The sequence below is a fragment of the Caretta caretta genome, chromosome 2 (genome assembly GCF_965140235.1).
Source record: "Caretta caretta isolate rCarCar2 chromosome 2, rCarCar1.hap1, whole genome shotgun sequence".
NCBI lineage: Eukaryota > Metazoa > Chordata > Testudines > Cheloniidae > Caretta > Caretta caretta.
The window spans coordinates 247,796,994-247,815,048 of NC_134207.1; the positions used below are offsets into that span (position 1 = coordinate 247,796,994).

The following is an 18,055-nucleotide window of genomic DNA, read 5'->3' on the forward strand; positions in this document are numbered from 1 at the left end:
AACAAAAAACCTCCATTTGTACTCAGGGACTTTAAGGCCAGAAGGCACCATCATGATCATCTAGTCCAGGGATGGGCAAACTTTTTTCACCTGAGGGCTACATTGGGGTTGCAAAACTATATGGAGGGCTGGGTAGGGAAGGCTGTGCCTCCCCAAACAGCCGGGCCCCCTGCCCCCTATCTGTCCTCTCCCACTTCCCGACCCGTCCAACCCCCCTTCTCCCTGTCCCCTGACCAACCCCCCAAAACCTCCGCCCCATCCAACTGCTTCCAATCCCCTTTGCTCCTTGTCCCCTGACTGCCCCAACCCCTATCCACAACCCCGTCCCTTGACAGGCCCCCTGGGACTCCCATGTCCTATCCAGCCCCTCCCCTGCCTCTGACCACCGCCGCCACCACCCCCTGAGCCTCTCCCCCTCCATCCAACTGCCCATGGGACTCCCTTCCCCCTTACCATGCGAGAGCCAGCTGTGCTGCGTGGCAGAAGCGGCAGCCCAGAGCACTGGCTGCGCATTGCGATGAGGCTCGGGGGGAGGGGCCGGGGACTAGCCTCCCTGGCCAGGAGCTCAGGCCAGGCAGAATGGTCCCGTGGGCCATAGTTTGCCCACCTCTGATCTAGTCTGACCACCTGCACGTTGCAGTCCCTAGAACCTCACCCACCTACTCCTGTAGTAGACCCATAACCTCTTGCTGAGTTTCTGAAGTCCTCAAATCATGATGTAAAGACTCCAAGTTGCAGAAAATCCACCATTTGCACTACTTTAAACCTGCAAGTGACCTGTGCCCCATGCTGCAAAAGAGAGTTGAAAAATCGCACTCTGTGCCCCTCTGACCTGGGGGGAAATTCCTTCCCAACTCAAATAGGTCTCTCAGTTAGACCCAGAGCATGTGCACAAGGCCCAGCCAGCCAGACACATGTAAAAGAATTCTCTGTAGTATCTGGGAGCCCTCCCCAGCTAGTGTCCCATTTCTGGCCGTTGAGAATATTTGCTAGTAGCAGTCGCAGATCAGCTACATGTCATTGTAGGCAGTCTCATCATCCCATCCCCTCCATAAACTTACCAAGCTCTGTTTTGAAGCCAATTAGATTTTTTGCTCCCATTAGAAGGCTGGTCCAGAACGTCACTTCTCTGATGGTTGAAACCTTTTGTCTAATTTCAAGCCTAAACTTGTTGATGGCCAGTTTATGTCCATTGTTCTTGTGCCAACGTTGGTGCTTCACTTAACTCCTTTCCCTCCCTGGTATTTATCTATTAGGATTGTTCTCTACAAATACACCAATCTCCTCTCAGCCTTCCTTGGTTAGGCTACACTAGCCAAGCTCTTTGAGCCTTCTCTCCAGAAGGAAGGTTTTCCATTCTTCTGATCATCCTAAGTAGCCCTTCTCTCCACCTGTTCCAGTTTGAGTTCATCTTTCTTACACACGGGAGACCAGAATTGTACATAGTATTTCAGATGAGGTTCTGCCCCTCCCACAGAAATATTCTCATTTACATTCCGGTCCTTTTTTAAAAATGAAGGATGTGATGTATACAATGACTTTCTCATTATTATTTTTTTTATGAAACACCGGTTTACTAAGACAGAGGTATTTAATAATAGCTGTAAAATTTGAAGCCATCCCTGTCCTGCAGATTTTCACCCCTCATTAGCTTTCTACCCATCCGGCTGGATAGAGGAACTTTCAAGCATGATGGAATAAAGTGACTTAAGTCCTGCTAACATAGAAAAGCAATTGTGATGTGACCTCCTTTTTTAAAAAATTGCTAAGATGAAATGTTATAACAGATGGGAACCTGAAAATCCATTTGTACTGGAATTGGGAATCTTTTTAATCAAATGGAAAAAATAAATTAGCTGCAGCAGTGGCAAAAAGAGGTGGTGCATTGTTGGAAACCAACCTGAATGCGTCTCGAGGTGGATCAATGTAAATTGTGCTTACAGCTGTTTTCTACTGGAAAATCTACAGTAGAAACAGTTGTAGCTGTTCTTCTTGCCATTGTTCTACAAAATGAAGTTGCTTATGAATTCTTGAACTATTTTAACAGTCACTTTTATAGCATCTGTATCTCTTTGTTTTCTCTGCAGCTTACCAAGGTGACCAGTAAAGTTCTCTCTGAGGAGCCAAAAAGCAGACAGCTCATGACTTCTGATCAGGACACTAAAGTTGTGGCTGAACCGCAGGTGCAGCAAGTACAAGAAGTTAAAGACGGTTCTCATCTAGTAAGTATTATAGTAAAAAAATAATTTCACTTAGTTACCTAGTGTAGTCTTTGTTTTGTATATTAAACAAATATGCACTTTTGTTTGGCAGTCTTTAATACAAATTGTAGCCCAAAACGTTCTAATACAGGATGTGGGCGGTACATGGCACCACCACCAAAAATCCTGAGAAATAGCTGTCTAGGTGGCCGTGTTTCCACAACTCCTGGAAATTCACCTTCATGGTACAAAGTTGTTGCTCAGTCTTGGAGTAGTATGCTTCTTTAGTTAACATGTTATGCACTTACTAGTATGCTAAAGCCAGTTGGAGAGGAGGGGTTTTAAAAAAAAAAAAAAAAAAAAAAACAATTAAAATTAAGTTGCCAACCCTGAAGTCAGTCAAAAGAAAGTGCTAGACTCTCACATGAGGAGAAATTTTACCGGAATAAATCCTGGCATGGATATTTTTAGCTTGAAAGTGTGTTAACTTGTGTAAAATGGTATTTTGCATAGTCAAAGCACTCTGGCAGACTGCACAAAATACATGTTGCAGTGCAGGATCTAATAAATTGCATTATGGGGTTCATGTGGCTTTTGGCAAAATGCATGGTAAATGCAACTTGTGTACAGATTTATAGTGATAGTAGCAAATGTTCCAAAAAACTTAGACATTTGGGTTTGAAATTTTTTTATTAACCAAACGCAAAATTTGACTTCTTGCATAAATAATACTTAAATGATTTAAGAGACTAAAATGTAATAGTGCTTTGCCTTTAAGGAAAATGTTGCCTTTGGGACTGGGTAGGGGGTAAGTGGGGTAGGGAGGGGGAGCTGCACTTGGAGCAGGGGTAGGAGCAGGGAGCTGTCAATACCTCTAGACTGAGTGGTCTCAGAGTGCTCCTCCAGGCTCCACCAGCAGCTGCTACCCCCCACCCCTGGGGCTGGTAACAGAGCGGGGATGGGAAGCGCTCCCTTCCCACCCTCTGGTGAGGTTGGCCTAGGCCTGCCGCACCCTTCCCCACGTTTGGGGACCACTGCACTAGGGGCTTGAGGTGTACTTATATTCAGCACAATGTGTTATCTGATTGATCTTCTCTTAACACTTAAAACATGCTTTGCTAGAGCACATAACAAACAGATCACTAGACCGCTTTAAACTAGTGCACTCTGCTTTTCTCACTTCCACTAATTAAACACATGTATTCTCCAGGTTGTCCTAAAACATGGGCATAAGTGGAGATTGAGGAACTTTTCTTTTTGGTTGAGTCGCTTTCTTGCCTCAATTCTGTTCTGCCTCAAACTCAAATGTAGATGTTTCTCTTCTCTTTAAAATCACAGACCGGAATATACTGAGCCAAATTCAGAGTGACATTATTTCAAATGTGCAGAGTTTTTGTTCTATGCTAAAGTTGCCTCTCCTCAGAATATCTGACTCTAGGGAACAGTCAAAATACCAGTAACTTCCAGTGCTACATCTGGATCTAATAGGTACATCAGTTGTTGCTCTAAAGAAAAGGGTGTCCGCTTATTTGCATTCGTCTCCCACTCTGAGAAGCCACTCACTATACTTTTTGTCTAATGCTAGTTCTTCTAAAATAGTTAAGTGTCCTTAATTAAAACACGTAATGCTAGATGCAAATTTAGAGCCAAATCTCAAATTTCTGCTCTTCCGTATCTGTTTAGAAATGGGATTAACCATCTTCGATAACTTTAGAGAAAACAGATTTCATTTAATGTCTAAACTCTGGTAAAGGAGCTTCTGAAGGCAAACAGTTAACATGAGGTTTGGAAGACTTGAAATGCTATTCATAGCATGAGACCTGAAGATTAAGCATATTCTGTAGTTTTCAGGAGTGGTAAGCTTTTCTTCCTATGAAGTGTCATTATTTTTCAAGCTTTTCATGAACTATACCAGTATCGTGGTTCTTAGGGTACTGCTCGTGTAGAGCACCTTTGTCAGTGACATAGTATATTGAACTGTGCTTCTGAAGGGCTTTCTTTAAAAGCCATATATTCCCTCTCATACAAAATGTCTGAATGTTTTATTAGTAATTACTTGGTGCTTTCTGTACAGAATCTGGGAATGGTGTCTGTAGATTCATGAGCAAAGCTTGTTACTTCAGTAGAATTCAAGAAACATATGAAGAAATAGGTCATCTAATTTGTAAAACTTTTTATGTAGATGCTTCAAAGAATAATTCCAGCTGAGGTCCTGGCTAAAACATTAACAAGAAAGCACTTTAGATTTTTTTATGAAAATCACTCTTTTTTTCCAGTTTATTTGAGTTGAATTACTTTTTAAAGGTTATAAGGCTATATTTCTGTAAAGTGGTGCAGAAAGGTGTAGATTACTTCTCTGGACCTCTGTGCACTGGGGGTATTCATCACAACGTGTTGCTGCTTGTGGAGGCTCTACCAGAAACCCTGAGAGCACAAGAGCCCAGCTCCCAGGAGCTTATTGGGAATGCGCTGAAACGTATTCTCTAGCCATCCTGGCTGTGCCCCTCAAATGAAGGTTAGGCGTCTGCTTTCTGCCAGTTCATTCTCCCCTTCACAGAATGTCTGTTGGGAGGCTTTTGGAATAGCTGTAGACCTTGGAAAACGTAACTCCTTAGGTACTGGTCTGGAGCCTGGAATGAACCAATGAACCCACAGAAGCGTGTGTTTTGGGTTTTTTTTGTTTGTTTGTTTTTAATTTCTGTAAAGGATTAGCGTCTCTCAATAAAATGTAGTGACAGTCTTCCTCTGCAAACCTAGATCAAAACTTACAAAACACTTTTAACTGCTCCATAGTTTGAGCAGCTAGTGGTCTGCCCCATAGTAAGCAAATAAAGGCACAATTTTTTTTTTGGTAGGACCCCTTTGCCCCTTCTGTCCCAATGCCCCTACCTAAAAATCTGGCTCTGTGTAGACAAAGTGAACATGTTCACTGGGAATTTCCAAAATTTACTTTAGTCTGGTAATGGCTAAGGGTATGTCTACATAAGGGGTTTAATGCAACTTTTTAGATGCACATCTGGTAACTCACAGTATACAAGTGCCACCAATAGCATGCACCTAATATGCTTGTTCTGTTAGAAATTTCAACATGGTCTGAACACGCACTAGTAGTTTGCTGCAAACTGGTGGAGTATCATTCTCGGGGGGGATATCCCAAAGTCCTTTGCTGTGTGGCTGAGCAGTGTATAGTATGGGATAGTTTTCGCTGTGAATTGTGGGATGCGAAGTGGAAGTTCGGAGGATTCAGATTTTAAACCCCCATGTTCTGGTGTTTCATATCATGCTTCCTTTTTGGATGAGCATTTTTGCCGTTTTTGAATTGCTTCCTGCCAGCATGGACCCTGAAATGCACTATGCTGCTATGGTGGCAAGTGAGAGTATGCAGGGACTGCCTGGGCTGTATTACAGTGCACACAGCCACACGTTCGGCTTTGGTCTTCACCCACCTTACCACCAAGCAGAAGGAAGGAACATTTTAACTGTCTGAGTAGTTGCCGGAAGGTGATCGTGTGCATTTGGCTATTTTGAAAGACAGATGCTGCTGCTTATGGAATCATTTTGGATGCAGCAGAAAGAGTCCCAATTATCATAGCTGTGTTCTGCACAGTATTTGAGACCAAGGGGGGAAGGCCTTATCAATGCGTGGAGCCGAGGTGCAGAGACTTGCTTGGCAGTTCGAGCAGCCAGCAGGGCATCCTGTAGAGAATACTAGCACACAGGAGAATACTTTTAGGGATACCTATTGCTCATATTTTGAATCTCCTGGTTGGATATGTGTCTGTGTATCCAGCTGCTACTCCGTGGTGGGGCAAACTGGGATAGATTTTGATCAGTTCAGTACATTTAAGGCTGGTGGAGGTGGGATTTTGGCTATATACTTCTGTAAAACTTTGAATTATTTTAGCTTTATTTAAAGAATTTTGTGTTCCATTAGTGATGAGTGAGAATGGACCAACATGGATTTTAAATCATTTTTATTATGGAACAGTAACAAAGCCAAAAACTTTGCAAATAAAAAAGGTATTTATTATTTAAATACATTTTCCAAAACATTCTGACCAACAAAAAGCAAACCTTTTAAATAAAACAATGTGAACCAAACTAAAAGTGCAACAATGTAAACAGAGCAAAAATAACAAGTTTGCAGGGGGAAGAGGCTTAAAGTTAGTGTGTATAGGTCTTACCACTTGTACACAGTCGTTCTGGTGCCAAGGTTCAAAAGTTCTGGACTTCTGGAACCAGTGTTCCTGGTGAGGGGATGTTGGACCTGAGAGGGGAGTGGCCTCTCCAACAAGTGCTGCGTGGATATGGCATTGATGAATTGCTGCTCGTGTCCATAACCAGTATTGTGGCCTAGCAGGATCATGTTTTGTAGGAGAGCATCCTGGTTCAGGATTGCATTCATGAGTTGCTTCTGTGTATTCCTGTCTTTTTTGTCAATGCTTTCCTTAGCCACTGTGATACTTTCCTTGATCACTGCCACAGTCTCCTGGGAGAGCTGAATTTCTTTCTTCCTCTGAGTCCTCATGTACAGCCTCCACCTATCAGCCAGTGTGGTCTTCGTTTAGGGCTCTGCCATGAATTCGTTGAACATTTTGTCCTGAATCTTCCTTTTTTTGCTCCTTCTGGTTGGCCAGCCCCTCAACAGTAGCTAGAGGCCCTGTCCTTGATGGTTTGGCTGTTGCAGGTGCTGTGGTTGTGGGAGTATTGAAAGTGGGGAGGGGACACCCAGTTGCTTATTGTTCATAATTCAGACTGGCCATGGTAGCATTTTCATTTATTATGCCTATATGACTTTACCTCCTTAAGACACTTGCCATCTTGGGGAAGCTCAGAGATGGTAAGTGGCCTGCATGTGAGGAGGTGCTGCGTGCACTAGGATTTCTGTATGCTATATGTTTCCTGCTGTGCTTCAGTAGGTTGTGGGGGTGGGGTGGGATGGGATGAGTTGAGTTGGAATTATGTTCCAATTTTGGTTTTGCAGTTTTGTTTTAGGCCCTCTGGTGTTGGAGGGATTGGAGATGCATTCAAGGCTGAGCAGAGAGTAATCCCCTGTGGATCCCCATTAGGCTGTCCACACTCTTGATGATGCACTGAGGCAGGTGACCAGGAAGCAGAGAACAGTATTGCTTAAAGGAAAGGGCAGACCAGTGAGGTATTATGTGAAGTTATTCACCAGAGTGGGCCACCTCAGAAGTACTGCAGGAGAGGAAAGGACTTGCAAGCTAAACTGGGAGGGGAGGGAAGCATGGGTATGCTATACTAGGGACAGATGGGTGTGCAGCTATTCCCTATGGTGTGCAAACTAAAATTGAACAATTCCTCCGTCTTAAATTCTGTTATCTCCCCTGCAAACATGGAGAGAGTGCAGATGGGTTCTTGCTGTGATTGTTAGTGGACTATGTATGTTACAGGGCATTGAAACCTCATCAGGGAACAGTACTGTTTGTACCTTTTTCTGGGCATGCAATGTCCATTTATACCTTACGTAAACTCGGAACACTAACCACATTTATTTTCCTGTAACCACCGTCTCAAAAAATAGTTGCATTTTGCAATAATAAATTGTTTTCATTAATCAAATGTGCTGGGGGGTGGGGTAGAGGCCGTGGCTGCACTATGCAGCCAGCCGCCATTTTGGGCTGGTGAATGGGTGGCATTTTCTAGGTAGGACAGATGAGGAAAGGAGAAATGAAGATGGACAAGTGACCTCTATGGCACGGTCCTGAAAACTGTTGATAGCTGTGGCTTGCATGAGGACTGTCACCTGGGCGGAGCAGCCGCCAATTTGGGTACACGTATGGGGAGGCCAACAGGTCAGCATGGACAGAGGGAGGCAGGGGCTAGCTTCTGGCTCACATCTGTCTAAAATGGCTATGGCCGTGGGGCACCCAGAATAGAAGGCAGAAGGCGTTGTATAGCATGACAATAAATTGTAAAGATAGGTACTTGTTGAAATTCCCTCCAGGGAATCGGACTCTTTGTTTGCAACTTGGCTTTCTAACTGGGACTGAGCCTCTGCTGATGCAGAGCAGGAATCAGTATATGTTGCAGCAGGGCATGACTGCAGCTGACTTTCCAGCTGGCTAGCATTAGATTTGGGGTCCCAAAAAGATCCTGACTCTCTCAGGAATCAGCACTTCTCCAGCATCCTCCAGTGGGTCTTGCTGGTCATCTCTGGTGGTGGGGAGAGCAGGTTCCACATGGTGTCTTGGATGAGTTGTGCTATAATTGTGTAGGATCCTGTCCAGTTCGTCATAAAATGGGCAGGTCACATGTCCTCTACCAGACTGTCATTGTCCCTCATTTCAGTGTACATTCTTTCTTTTTCCTGCATTGGTCGTTGTCCCAGTGTTGAGTCCAAAAGGTCTTTATTCTAGTGGCCAGCCACAAGAGTGTCCTGCACCAATACTTTTCTCCAGATGGCGATGGAAATCCAGGGTCTCAGTATGGCTCCAAGAATAATGATACAGTGGGATCCAGGAGAAAATGAGAATATTTTATCTCTGCTCCAACTGTAGAGGGGGAAGGGATTGTCCTGGGAACTTGACACCAGAGCAGGAGGATGACACACAAGTGAACAGACAAGTCAGTAATGGGCAACCTGCAGAGCACTGTGGGATAGCCTTTGGAAGCATGAAGGCAGATGCATGCACGTGAACAATAGACTGCACTAATTAAGTTGTAGGAATCCTAGTCCACTTGGCAAGAGGACTCCAGAGTTCCTCAAATGAGGAGTTTGTGTGCAGTGATGGAATGAATCATGTATACAGCCATTTTCAAACAGGATTAACTTGGTTTGATCCACTTTAAAACTCCTATGTAAACAAGCGCTAAGTGAGGCAGAGGGATTTCTTCAATCTTGTATCTAGGAAACCTCAGTGAATGACCAATCAAACTACTTACTGTGTTAGGCTCTTTGAAATAGCTTGGAAACGGTGGAAACCCCATTGTTGGATACTATTAAAATTAGACAAAGCACCTGCAAACTGGCTGTAAGAAACAATCCTACTTTGGCAGAAAACTGAATAAAACTGAACTTTTGCCATCTTTAATGTCAGCAGCTTGGAGAAACTCCCATATCTAAATAATTTGTTTTTAAAACCTCAGTATACTTTTTAATGAGGATAATAAAATGGCAGTGGTGGAGTCAAGTGATTCTTAGTTTTAGTAGATCTGGGATCCTTATTGTCTAGCTCTGAAGTTTTCTTTAAGTTCCTCTTGTACTAAATTACTATCAGTTCTCGGTATGTCATTTTTTTGGTTTTGTAGTATTTCTATCTGTCATAGTAAGTGGGCCATATTATCCCCATTTTACCGATGAGGAACTGAGGCACAGTAAGAGTAGGTGACATGCCCAAGGTCATAAGCTGAGACAACTGTGAATTGAATTCTCATCTCCTAAGTCATAATTTCATTCTTCAACCGCAAAAGATGCTGCCTTTGATAGTGGGGTTTTTTTCCCCCAGGTGTTCTAATAGCAGCCCTATGTCAATGCATTTTACCATTCCTAATTTGATTATTCTGTTGCTCACTGTAGAGAAGATCCTTAACTTGGGCACAGTTTATCTGGTTCATCTACTGCTCACGTAATCAGAGTGGTAGCCATGTTAGTCTGTATCAGCAAAAACAATGAGGAGTACTTGTGGCACCTTACACACTAGCAAAGTTATTTGGGCATAAGCTTTCGTGGGCTAAAACCCACTTCATCAGATGCATGGAGTGGAAAATACAGTAGGAAGAGATATATAAATTGTACATGAAAAGATGGGAGTTGCCTTACCAATTCTAATGAGAATTGAATTGTCTCTTCAGTGTAGATGAGCATTTTGAGTGAGGATTTCTTAGCAGGGGAAAAAAATCTCTGTAAAATCTGAAATTTTATTAAGTAGAAAATTAAAGAAACAAAGTACAATACGTTCTCTTTAGCAACTTAAGACTAAACATGGGAAAGAACTAAACTAGCAACTTGTCAATATAGTTTATTTTTCATATTTTTTTTCTCCATCCTGCCTTAGAATCACCAGAACATACATAAAGAAAATGGTATGGTAAAGCCATAGTAAGTGTTGTCTTGGCCACAGAATTTCCCATTTTGTTTTCCTGTTAATGTAAATAGTAGAACTGCTTGCCTGTGAGAGCACTAAATGAAAACTTTCAGATCCAGTAGGCATGCTCTAGTTTTAATGGCACTTTGTTACTCTGTTGTAGCAAGCTTTCTCTTCACATTTTGTTAACATGTCTGTGACGTGTCATTCCATATTCTTTATGAAAATATGCTTATGATATGAATGACATCACTGAGATATGCAAGGTGGCTCATGTGAGAGATCCTTGGAAAGGTTATGACTTACTGAATGTGATTATCCTATTTTTATGCCTGTATCATTTCTGTATCTGAAATTGGGAATATTGACTATGTATCTGTACTTCAACTATGCTACTTTGGGTGACACCCACGGCTAATACTTAGGTACAACAATGGAAAAGCCAGACAGGACGGGTGGCCCATCCGTGAAGACAATGAGCTGTGAAAAGCTTGGCCTTCCTGTGGACTCTCTCTACTGCCACTGACTCGTGGACACTGTGATGCTACAGAGTCAGGTGGTCTTGTCATCTGATACTAAACATTACCTGGGACTCGATGTAACTTTCCACTGTAAGGGAAGGGGGGGGGTGGTCAAGTTTGGGAAACAAAGGATTCCCACCTTATGTAAATCCTATTTAAGGGTGTGTAGGAAGGCAAACAGGACTCCTCCTCTCCCTGGCCTGTCTGCCCAAGAGGAGAAAGTGCAAAAGGGAAGGCAAGGGGGGAGTCCAGGCTGAGATGGGGGTCCAGTCTGTAAAGGAATATAACTGGAACTCTGTACCACACAAACTTTGCGAACTGCCTGCAACAATATCTAGGGTGAGAAATACTATTTGTAACCAATGTCTTTAGTGAAACTAGCTTAGTTTGCATGTTTTGATTTCATTTGCTTAGTAATCTGCTTTATTCTGCTTGTTCCCCCTTTACCACTTAAAATCTGCCTTTTATAGTTAATAAAATTTGTTTTGTTTATTATTAAACCCAATTTCTGTAAATTTCTAACCCGGGGACGGTGTAAGAAATGTCTCTCCACATTGAGGGCGGGGGCAAATTTCATAATATATGTTTGGGTCTGCACTCCAAGGGAGGTGGACATCTGAGTGCTAGGGCGGCAAGTCCCTTAAGATCAGTCTTCCCAGAGCTGATCTGCAGCTTGGTGTGGCCCTGCCTGTGTGTCAGAGAAGGTTTTTAAGAGCCTGGCTCAGCAAGACAGGCTAAAGGGGGCCCATGCTGGCAGAACAGGTAGACTCAGTGGTATCTCAGCACATCAGGTGGCTTCCCAATGGGTCCAACCTGTCACAGGGTCTGTTTAGTAAAAGACTTAAACTATTTTGTATGGGTCTTAGGTATATCTGATAACCATCTTTATGAACTGTTACAAAACGAAACAGTGGTAGGGTTTAGCATGTGGATGCTGGTTAGTGTTTGCCTGTGACGTACAGGAGGTCAAACTAGATGATCTGGTGGTCTCTTCTGGTCTTAAACTCTGACTCTATTAACTGCTCTGACATGCTGATCTTACAAATGTTTGGATCATTCACACATGTCATATATTCAATGAAATGTATTCTAAATGGGGAGGAGAGACCACCAGTTCTCTTTTCCAGGAAATGTAGGGGGAAAATGACTCATAATTAAATCTGAGTCAAGTTAGACACAAGCATGTTGAACTCTGTCCCAGGAGAGAATTTGGGGGGGGGGAGCGGGTAAAAGGGCGGGGGGCAGCAGATGGTAGCAATGATGCATCAGACTTACTATGCTTAAGAACAGTTCAGCTCTAGGGACTTGTGACATTGTTCACAGATTTGGTAACTTGGGCCAAAATAGTGTGTCTTTGTTTCTGTGGCGTCTCAAGGCAAATTTCTTAGAGATTATGCATTCTTTCTAATGGTGAGAGGCTTAGTGTTGAACAGAGTTTCTTCTGAAAATTGACCAGTTTAACTCTTTAGCATGTGCCTGTCTGAAGTTAGAGAGTTGGCTGTCCATGTGACTTAATGTATTTTAGTCTTTGGTCTCATTTGAGGTATTTCCCAATTTCCCAAATTCAGTTTCTTTTGTTCTGTGGGCAGAACAAATCTTAAGACTAATACAGTGACATACAAAAAATCAGTTGCAAAATTTTCTCTGTAGCAACTATCTTCAAACAAATACACATTGTGTACAAAATAGGGATGGGGGACATCAGATATGAAATCACTTAAAACAAAATATCACACACTTTGCAGAAAGAGAAGGAAACTTGGGACTTTGGACAGCTGATGAACATTGATTTTGGCCTATAAGTCCTTGCTGCAACCACCTCGCAGTGCTGCTCCCCGAGGTAAAAAGAAATCAAACTGGACAAAGATGTGATGTTGCTCGATCCAGACTGGCATCTTCAGAGTTGGTCTTTATTCCATCTGTATCTCTGTAGGGGAAGATTCTTGCCCAGGGATTGCAAATTGATGCCTATCCAATTTCTGTGCTTACACACTAGTTAATGCAAGGACCAGCTCACTTGATACTTAGGTCACGAAAGCTTATGCTCAAATAAATTTGTTAGTCTCTAAGGAGCCACAAGTACTCCTTTTCTTTTTGCGAATACAGACTAACCCGGCTGCTACTCTGAAACATGTCATTATTCTTCTAGGAATACTTTCTCCTACAATGGCTCACCTGCAAATTCTTGAAATATTTTTTTAAAAGGCCATCTGCATGCTCAATTCTTATAGTAAGATATATCTCTCCCCCAGTACTAACATAAGCTCCTGATGAACTTTGGAATAATTAAGACTTGTTATGATATCCTTTTGTACCTTTCCTACCTTGTCTCTTCTATAGGATGTCTTCAGATAGTGTGGTTAAATCTTACCAGTTCCATAACAGTAAAGGAGCAGGGGTATGTTCTCATGTTTCCTACATTGGAAACCTGCATGTTGCAGTTTTTCCTTGTAAATTTGTTACTAATAAATAGCATATTACAAAGGGATCGAAAGGACTGTTTTTACTTTCTTGTATTGTCTTTTTCTTGAAAGCAGTCCATGTCTCCAGGTGTTTGTAGGTCTTATACATTTTTTCGGCAGTGGCCAGCATCTCACTGGTGAGTCATCTTCTCTTTAGAGTTCTGAAGATTAGAGCTTTCATGTTAGTCACAGTCTGGGAGTGCAAGCTCAGTAGTGGGAATCTGGTTGAAAACATTTTACCAAAGTAAAAGAATTATAGGTAATTCTCCACACTGACAGTCTTTCCAAAAGTTTACTCCTTGTTTGGCACGCATTAAATTTAATGGAAAATAGAGGAGAAATTAATAGCAAGGTATTTGCACAAAGATCTAGTGCAACACCTGGAAGACTGTTGTACAACTTTGTACCCCATAGTACACTAAGTAGACTGGAAAAACTTAGAATCTTCTCTACCTTTGCCACAAAGATAGTGAAATATCTCAGGCAATAGTAAGGTGGGGAAGTTATAAAGAAGAATTAAAAAAAAAAGTAGTAATCTGAACTGTATAAAATTGGGAATAGACAAAGTAGAGATAGCTGAGCAATCTGAGAAAAATGTGATGGTGGGTTTGTTTAAACTGAAGCATTGTGTGTTTAATACAATTTTGGAAACTTCTTTCAGAACTTGAAAACTGTTCGCCCGACCAAGCAAACAAGTAAGAATCTTTCCTAGACGAGTGTCTACTTAAGCAGCATGTGTTCTTTAAATAATCTTTTCTTTTTTTTTTAAGCACTCAGGTTCCAGTTTCTATGGTTGCACAGAGAATCTTCTAAACCTGAACTAAGTGTGAAACAATACAGGGTCATCTTCCTGAGTCTGCAGGCATGGGACCATCACCTGTGCTGCTGTTCAGAACTTGTTAGGCAGCAGCAGAGTAAAAGTTAATTGCAGCATTTTAACTGACAAGACTTGACTTACAGTCTCCTAGGTGGCCATGAAACTTCTGAGTAGGTCGGTTTCATGCTGATGGTTCTTGGGAAAGCTGTGAGCAACAGCAGAATAAGACTGTCTGTTTTCCAAGTAAAACTGAAAAGATGCTGGGAGATGGGTAACTTGGTTAGACTGTCACTACCGCTTATGGAGAATCTTGGAATTTATGAAACGGATGACAGGAATGGACACTGTTCCTTCCAGTATCAGAGGAATTTTTGTGGTAACAGTGGACGAACATTTCATATTAGTCTTGCATACTAGCCACAGGCTATAAAAGACTGGCGTTCCCTAGGCTGTGCCAAGAGTATTTTGGTTGTAAGCCAAACCCAGATGATGGGAGGTTGGTTCTGTTTATCATCCCTGGAAAACGGGACTTGGAACACTTAGTCCTGGTAAATGTGTCAAGCCTTGTGGAAAGGATGAATGGGAGAGTGGGCGGATGGAAGAACACCTAGCTGTGGATGGGAAGTAGGGGAATTACTGTTGGGGTAAAATAGAAAAGAGAAGTAGAATAGGTGAGCAAGTGAGGTGGGTTGTTTGGTTTGTGGTTTTTTTTGTTTTTGTCGGCAAAAATGGCGTGGACAAGTGGAGGAGGTAGAACTACCATGTAAGTAAAGAGCTGGAGAGAGAAGAGGAAATACACACTGAAAACAGTGCAGGAAAGATATTCTCTTGTAGGAAAGAAGAGTAAAGTGAAGCCCAAGAAAGGAAAGCAAGAGACCATTTAAAATAAGTAAACCTACTCCTTTAAATTACAGAGGAGCGGTGACCTCGGCATTTTTGCTTTATGATAAGGACAACTAAGCTTGGTCAGAATTTGAAAGCCCTGAAAAAAGGAAGTAAAAATTATGTAGATAAAACTACAACAGATATTTAGATATGTTGCAGGCTTTCTGTTTTAGAAAGTTAATGCATTTAATAGAGCACTTAGAGTGAACTAAAATAACAATGAAGTACCTAAGCATGCTGCGGTATTGGTTCATTAAAGCTGTTTCCCTTTAAACCTGCAAGCGCGTCAGATGTACTGGAGCTGTAAAAGGGGGAATAACAAGTTGCCTGAATAATTTTGCTATATTTACAGCTACTTTTGGACAAGCGATTGTTTTGTATTGATATATTAATTTTAAAAAAAATTGTTTGGAGGAGAGGGATTTGGATAGCTTATGACTCTTGACTACAAGAGTTGTGACCTAAATTCACTTTTTCTAAAAAGTAGTATCTTAGTCTATATTCACTTTTATAGAACCACTGTTGGAGTATAGTCATGTGCACAACCGCTTCAGTAATACTTTTTCCTGTGTTCTTTAAATCTGAATCAAACTTGCGTGTAGCTCTGCTTTAGCTATTGATGGTCATATCTGCAACTTCAAGGAAACTAGGTTTAGGGCATGCTTGCACTTTGGTAAAGTCATAGTTAAACTAAAAAGAAAAGGAGTACTTGTGGCACCTTAGACTAACAAATTTATTTGAGCATAAGCTTTCGTGAGCTACTTCAAAGTAAGCTGTAGCTCACAAAAGCTTATGCTCAAATAAATGAGCTGTAGCTCACGAAAGCTTATGCTCAAATAAATTGGTTAGTCTCTGAGGTGCCACAAGTACTCCTTTTCTTTGTGCGGATACAGACTAACGTGGTTGCTACTCTAAAACCTGTCATAGTTAAAGTAGTTTGGTTTAAGACAACTTTTCTCAGGAAATGTAGCAATTAAATGCTCACAGATCTTAAAATATTAGCGAAGTCTGCTATGTTTTGGTTCGGAAAACTTTGACTTAGCTACTACAGGACATGTAATGAAACATTAAAATATTGCTCTGTAATTGGGTTTTGGACTTTGAGTGGCAATGGCATATGAGCTCCCTGCACGGTTTTAAATGTACTATTTTTGGCATCTGGGTGTTGGCTTGTCTTTTCAGAAGCAGTAGAAAGTTAGTTAGATGTGCAAGAAGGCGATTTGCAATGTGAGCTCTCCGGTAGTACAGCTGCTTAAACATGGGTTGCTGCTTCAGTAAAGAACTAACTACCAGCAAAAATAATGAAAAAACTGGCCTGTTACAAAAATCTGTGGAAGAGGAGGCACCAGAAAACAGGATAAGTAAAACTTTACCTTCAATTTTAGAAACTGTGGAAAGTAAGGAGCTGCACGCAGTAGAAAAGACAGCTAACGGGACAGCTGCTTTAGTCAGCATTGAGTGCATTCATACCGATAATTGCATGGAGTCAAATCCTAAACGTGGGTTCTGGGGTAGAAAAACAAAGTATCCTTCATACAAAAGTGTGGACAACACTGACCATGAGCAAGTCACTAAAAGGAAGTATAACAGACCTTTTAACTTTTTTCTTTCATTTAGTCACATCCTAAAGGTCTTTAACAGATATGAACATTTGGAAAAGAGTAAAGAAAAGGAAGACTGGGATGGCAGTGAAAGAATAATTGAAAATACCAATAGGAATACTCAGTGTACAAATAATACAGAAGTCTCTCAATGTAATAGTCCTAACGGAAACAAATATATTACAGCCAGAGAGCCATGTTGCTCATTGGACTGTATTTCTCCTTCATGGGAACCAGTGGCTCTAGGTCAAAGCTCACAGGAAGAAACTTTGTTAAATATGAGTTATCTGGAATATTACCCAGTTAAATGTGAATATTCACGAACACAGAATGAAACAGTGGAGAATGTTCAAGACAACAGTCGTGACAGCTATAGAAAGTTTTCAGATACATTACACAGACAAACAGCAGTTCCAGCTTTTACCTATATTGATATAGATCATAGGCAATGTAGAAGAGATAAGGAGTTTTATAGTATTTGTATTGTAGATGCTGAAGATCTGAAAGTGGATGAAGAGATGCCAGCTACCGAGCATGGAGCGATGGCAGCAGACATAGATAATTCAGCTGTCACAGTTGAAGGAATGTGCAATGTGGTATGCCCTCGAGACACTAGGAAAGAATTTCCAATCCTGCGGTCAGTACAAGTAGAAGCAGAGTTTAATACACAAAAAGAATTGCCTGTAGGTGAAGAGGAGCATAGGTCAAACCTGCAAAAAAATGAAACAAAGGAGTATTATCATATGGACGTCCAGTCATCTTATACAGGCTTACTGGAAAGCAGCTGTCAGACATATAGGCTAAATATGGACTCTCTAGCAACAGATGGTTTAAGAGCACTAGTATATGATGAAGAGTTTCGTGAAAATAGAATTCAAAGATTGGATATACTAGATAGTAGTGTCAGTTTGAATGAATCAATTAATAAAAACAATGAGTCTGTAAAATTTGTGAATGCTCTTAGAGAAGAACAATATTGTCCTTATTCAAAAGGTGTGAAACATGTTGACAGCTCCACTTCTGACATCTTCTTGGCTTTAAATCCTAAAGAATATAATTTAGGAAAGACTGAGAGAAATTGTAACACTGAGACCACACCATTTCATTTAAGTGAATGTTTACTGAAAACTGAAAAGGAAGCAAAGACTAAACAAAAATTAGATACTACAAGTAACTTACATTTTCGCTTAAAATTTCAGAAAACAGACAGTGATTCCTTTTCAGCGACTCAAGATCTGGAAAACCTTAGCCAAGAGGATTCCCTATTAAAGCCAGAAAGTAAACTAAATTCTAATGAGAAGACAAACACATTTCAGACAATGTACTGTGAATTTAGAAAAGAGGCCCCTTTTACTTCTTGTGAATGTGACAGCAAATTGGAACAGCTCCTGGAAGATAAAGAGAAATACACAGATGAAATTTTGTGTAGTTTGGAAAATGTTTTGGGTGCAAACGTGATTAAAGTGCCCTCAACATTAAAGAGTGTTTTAGATTTTCAAACTGATATGAAAGGCAGCACT

At 41.3% G+C, this 18,055-nt stretch overlaps 1 protein-coding gene across 2 annotated transcripts in view; it reads left to right on the forward strand.

Annotated features, from left to right (window-relative positions):
* Positions 1–18,055, forward strand: part of LARP4B (La ribonucleoprotein 4B) — a 111,948-nt gene that overhangs the window by 46,894 nt on the left and 46,999 nt on the right. For both annotated transcript variants that reach the window (XM_048837660.2, XM_048837661.2), the window contains exon 2: positions 2,088–2,222. In XM_048837660.2, the coding sequence (XP_048693617.1) occupies positions 2,142–2,222 (81 nt within the window). In that variant the 5' untranslated portion in view covers positions 2,088–2,141. The remainder of the gene's footprint in view (positions 1–2,087; positions 2,223–18,055) is intronic.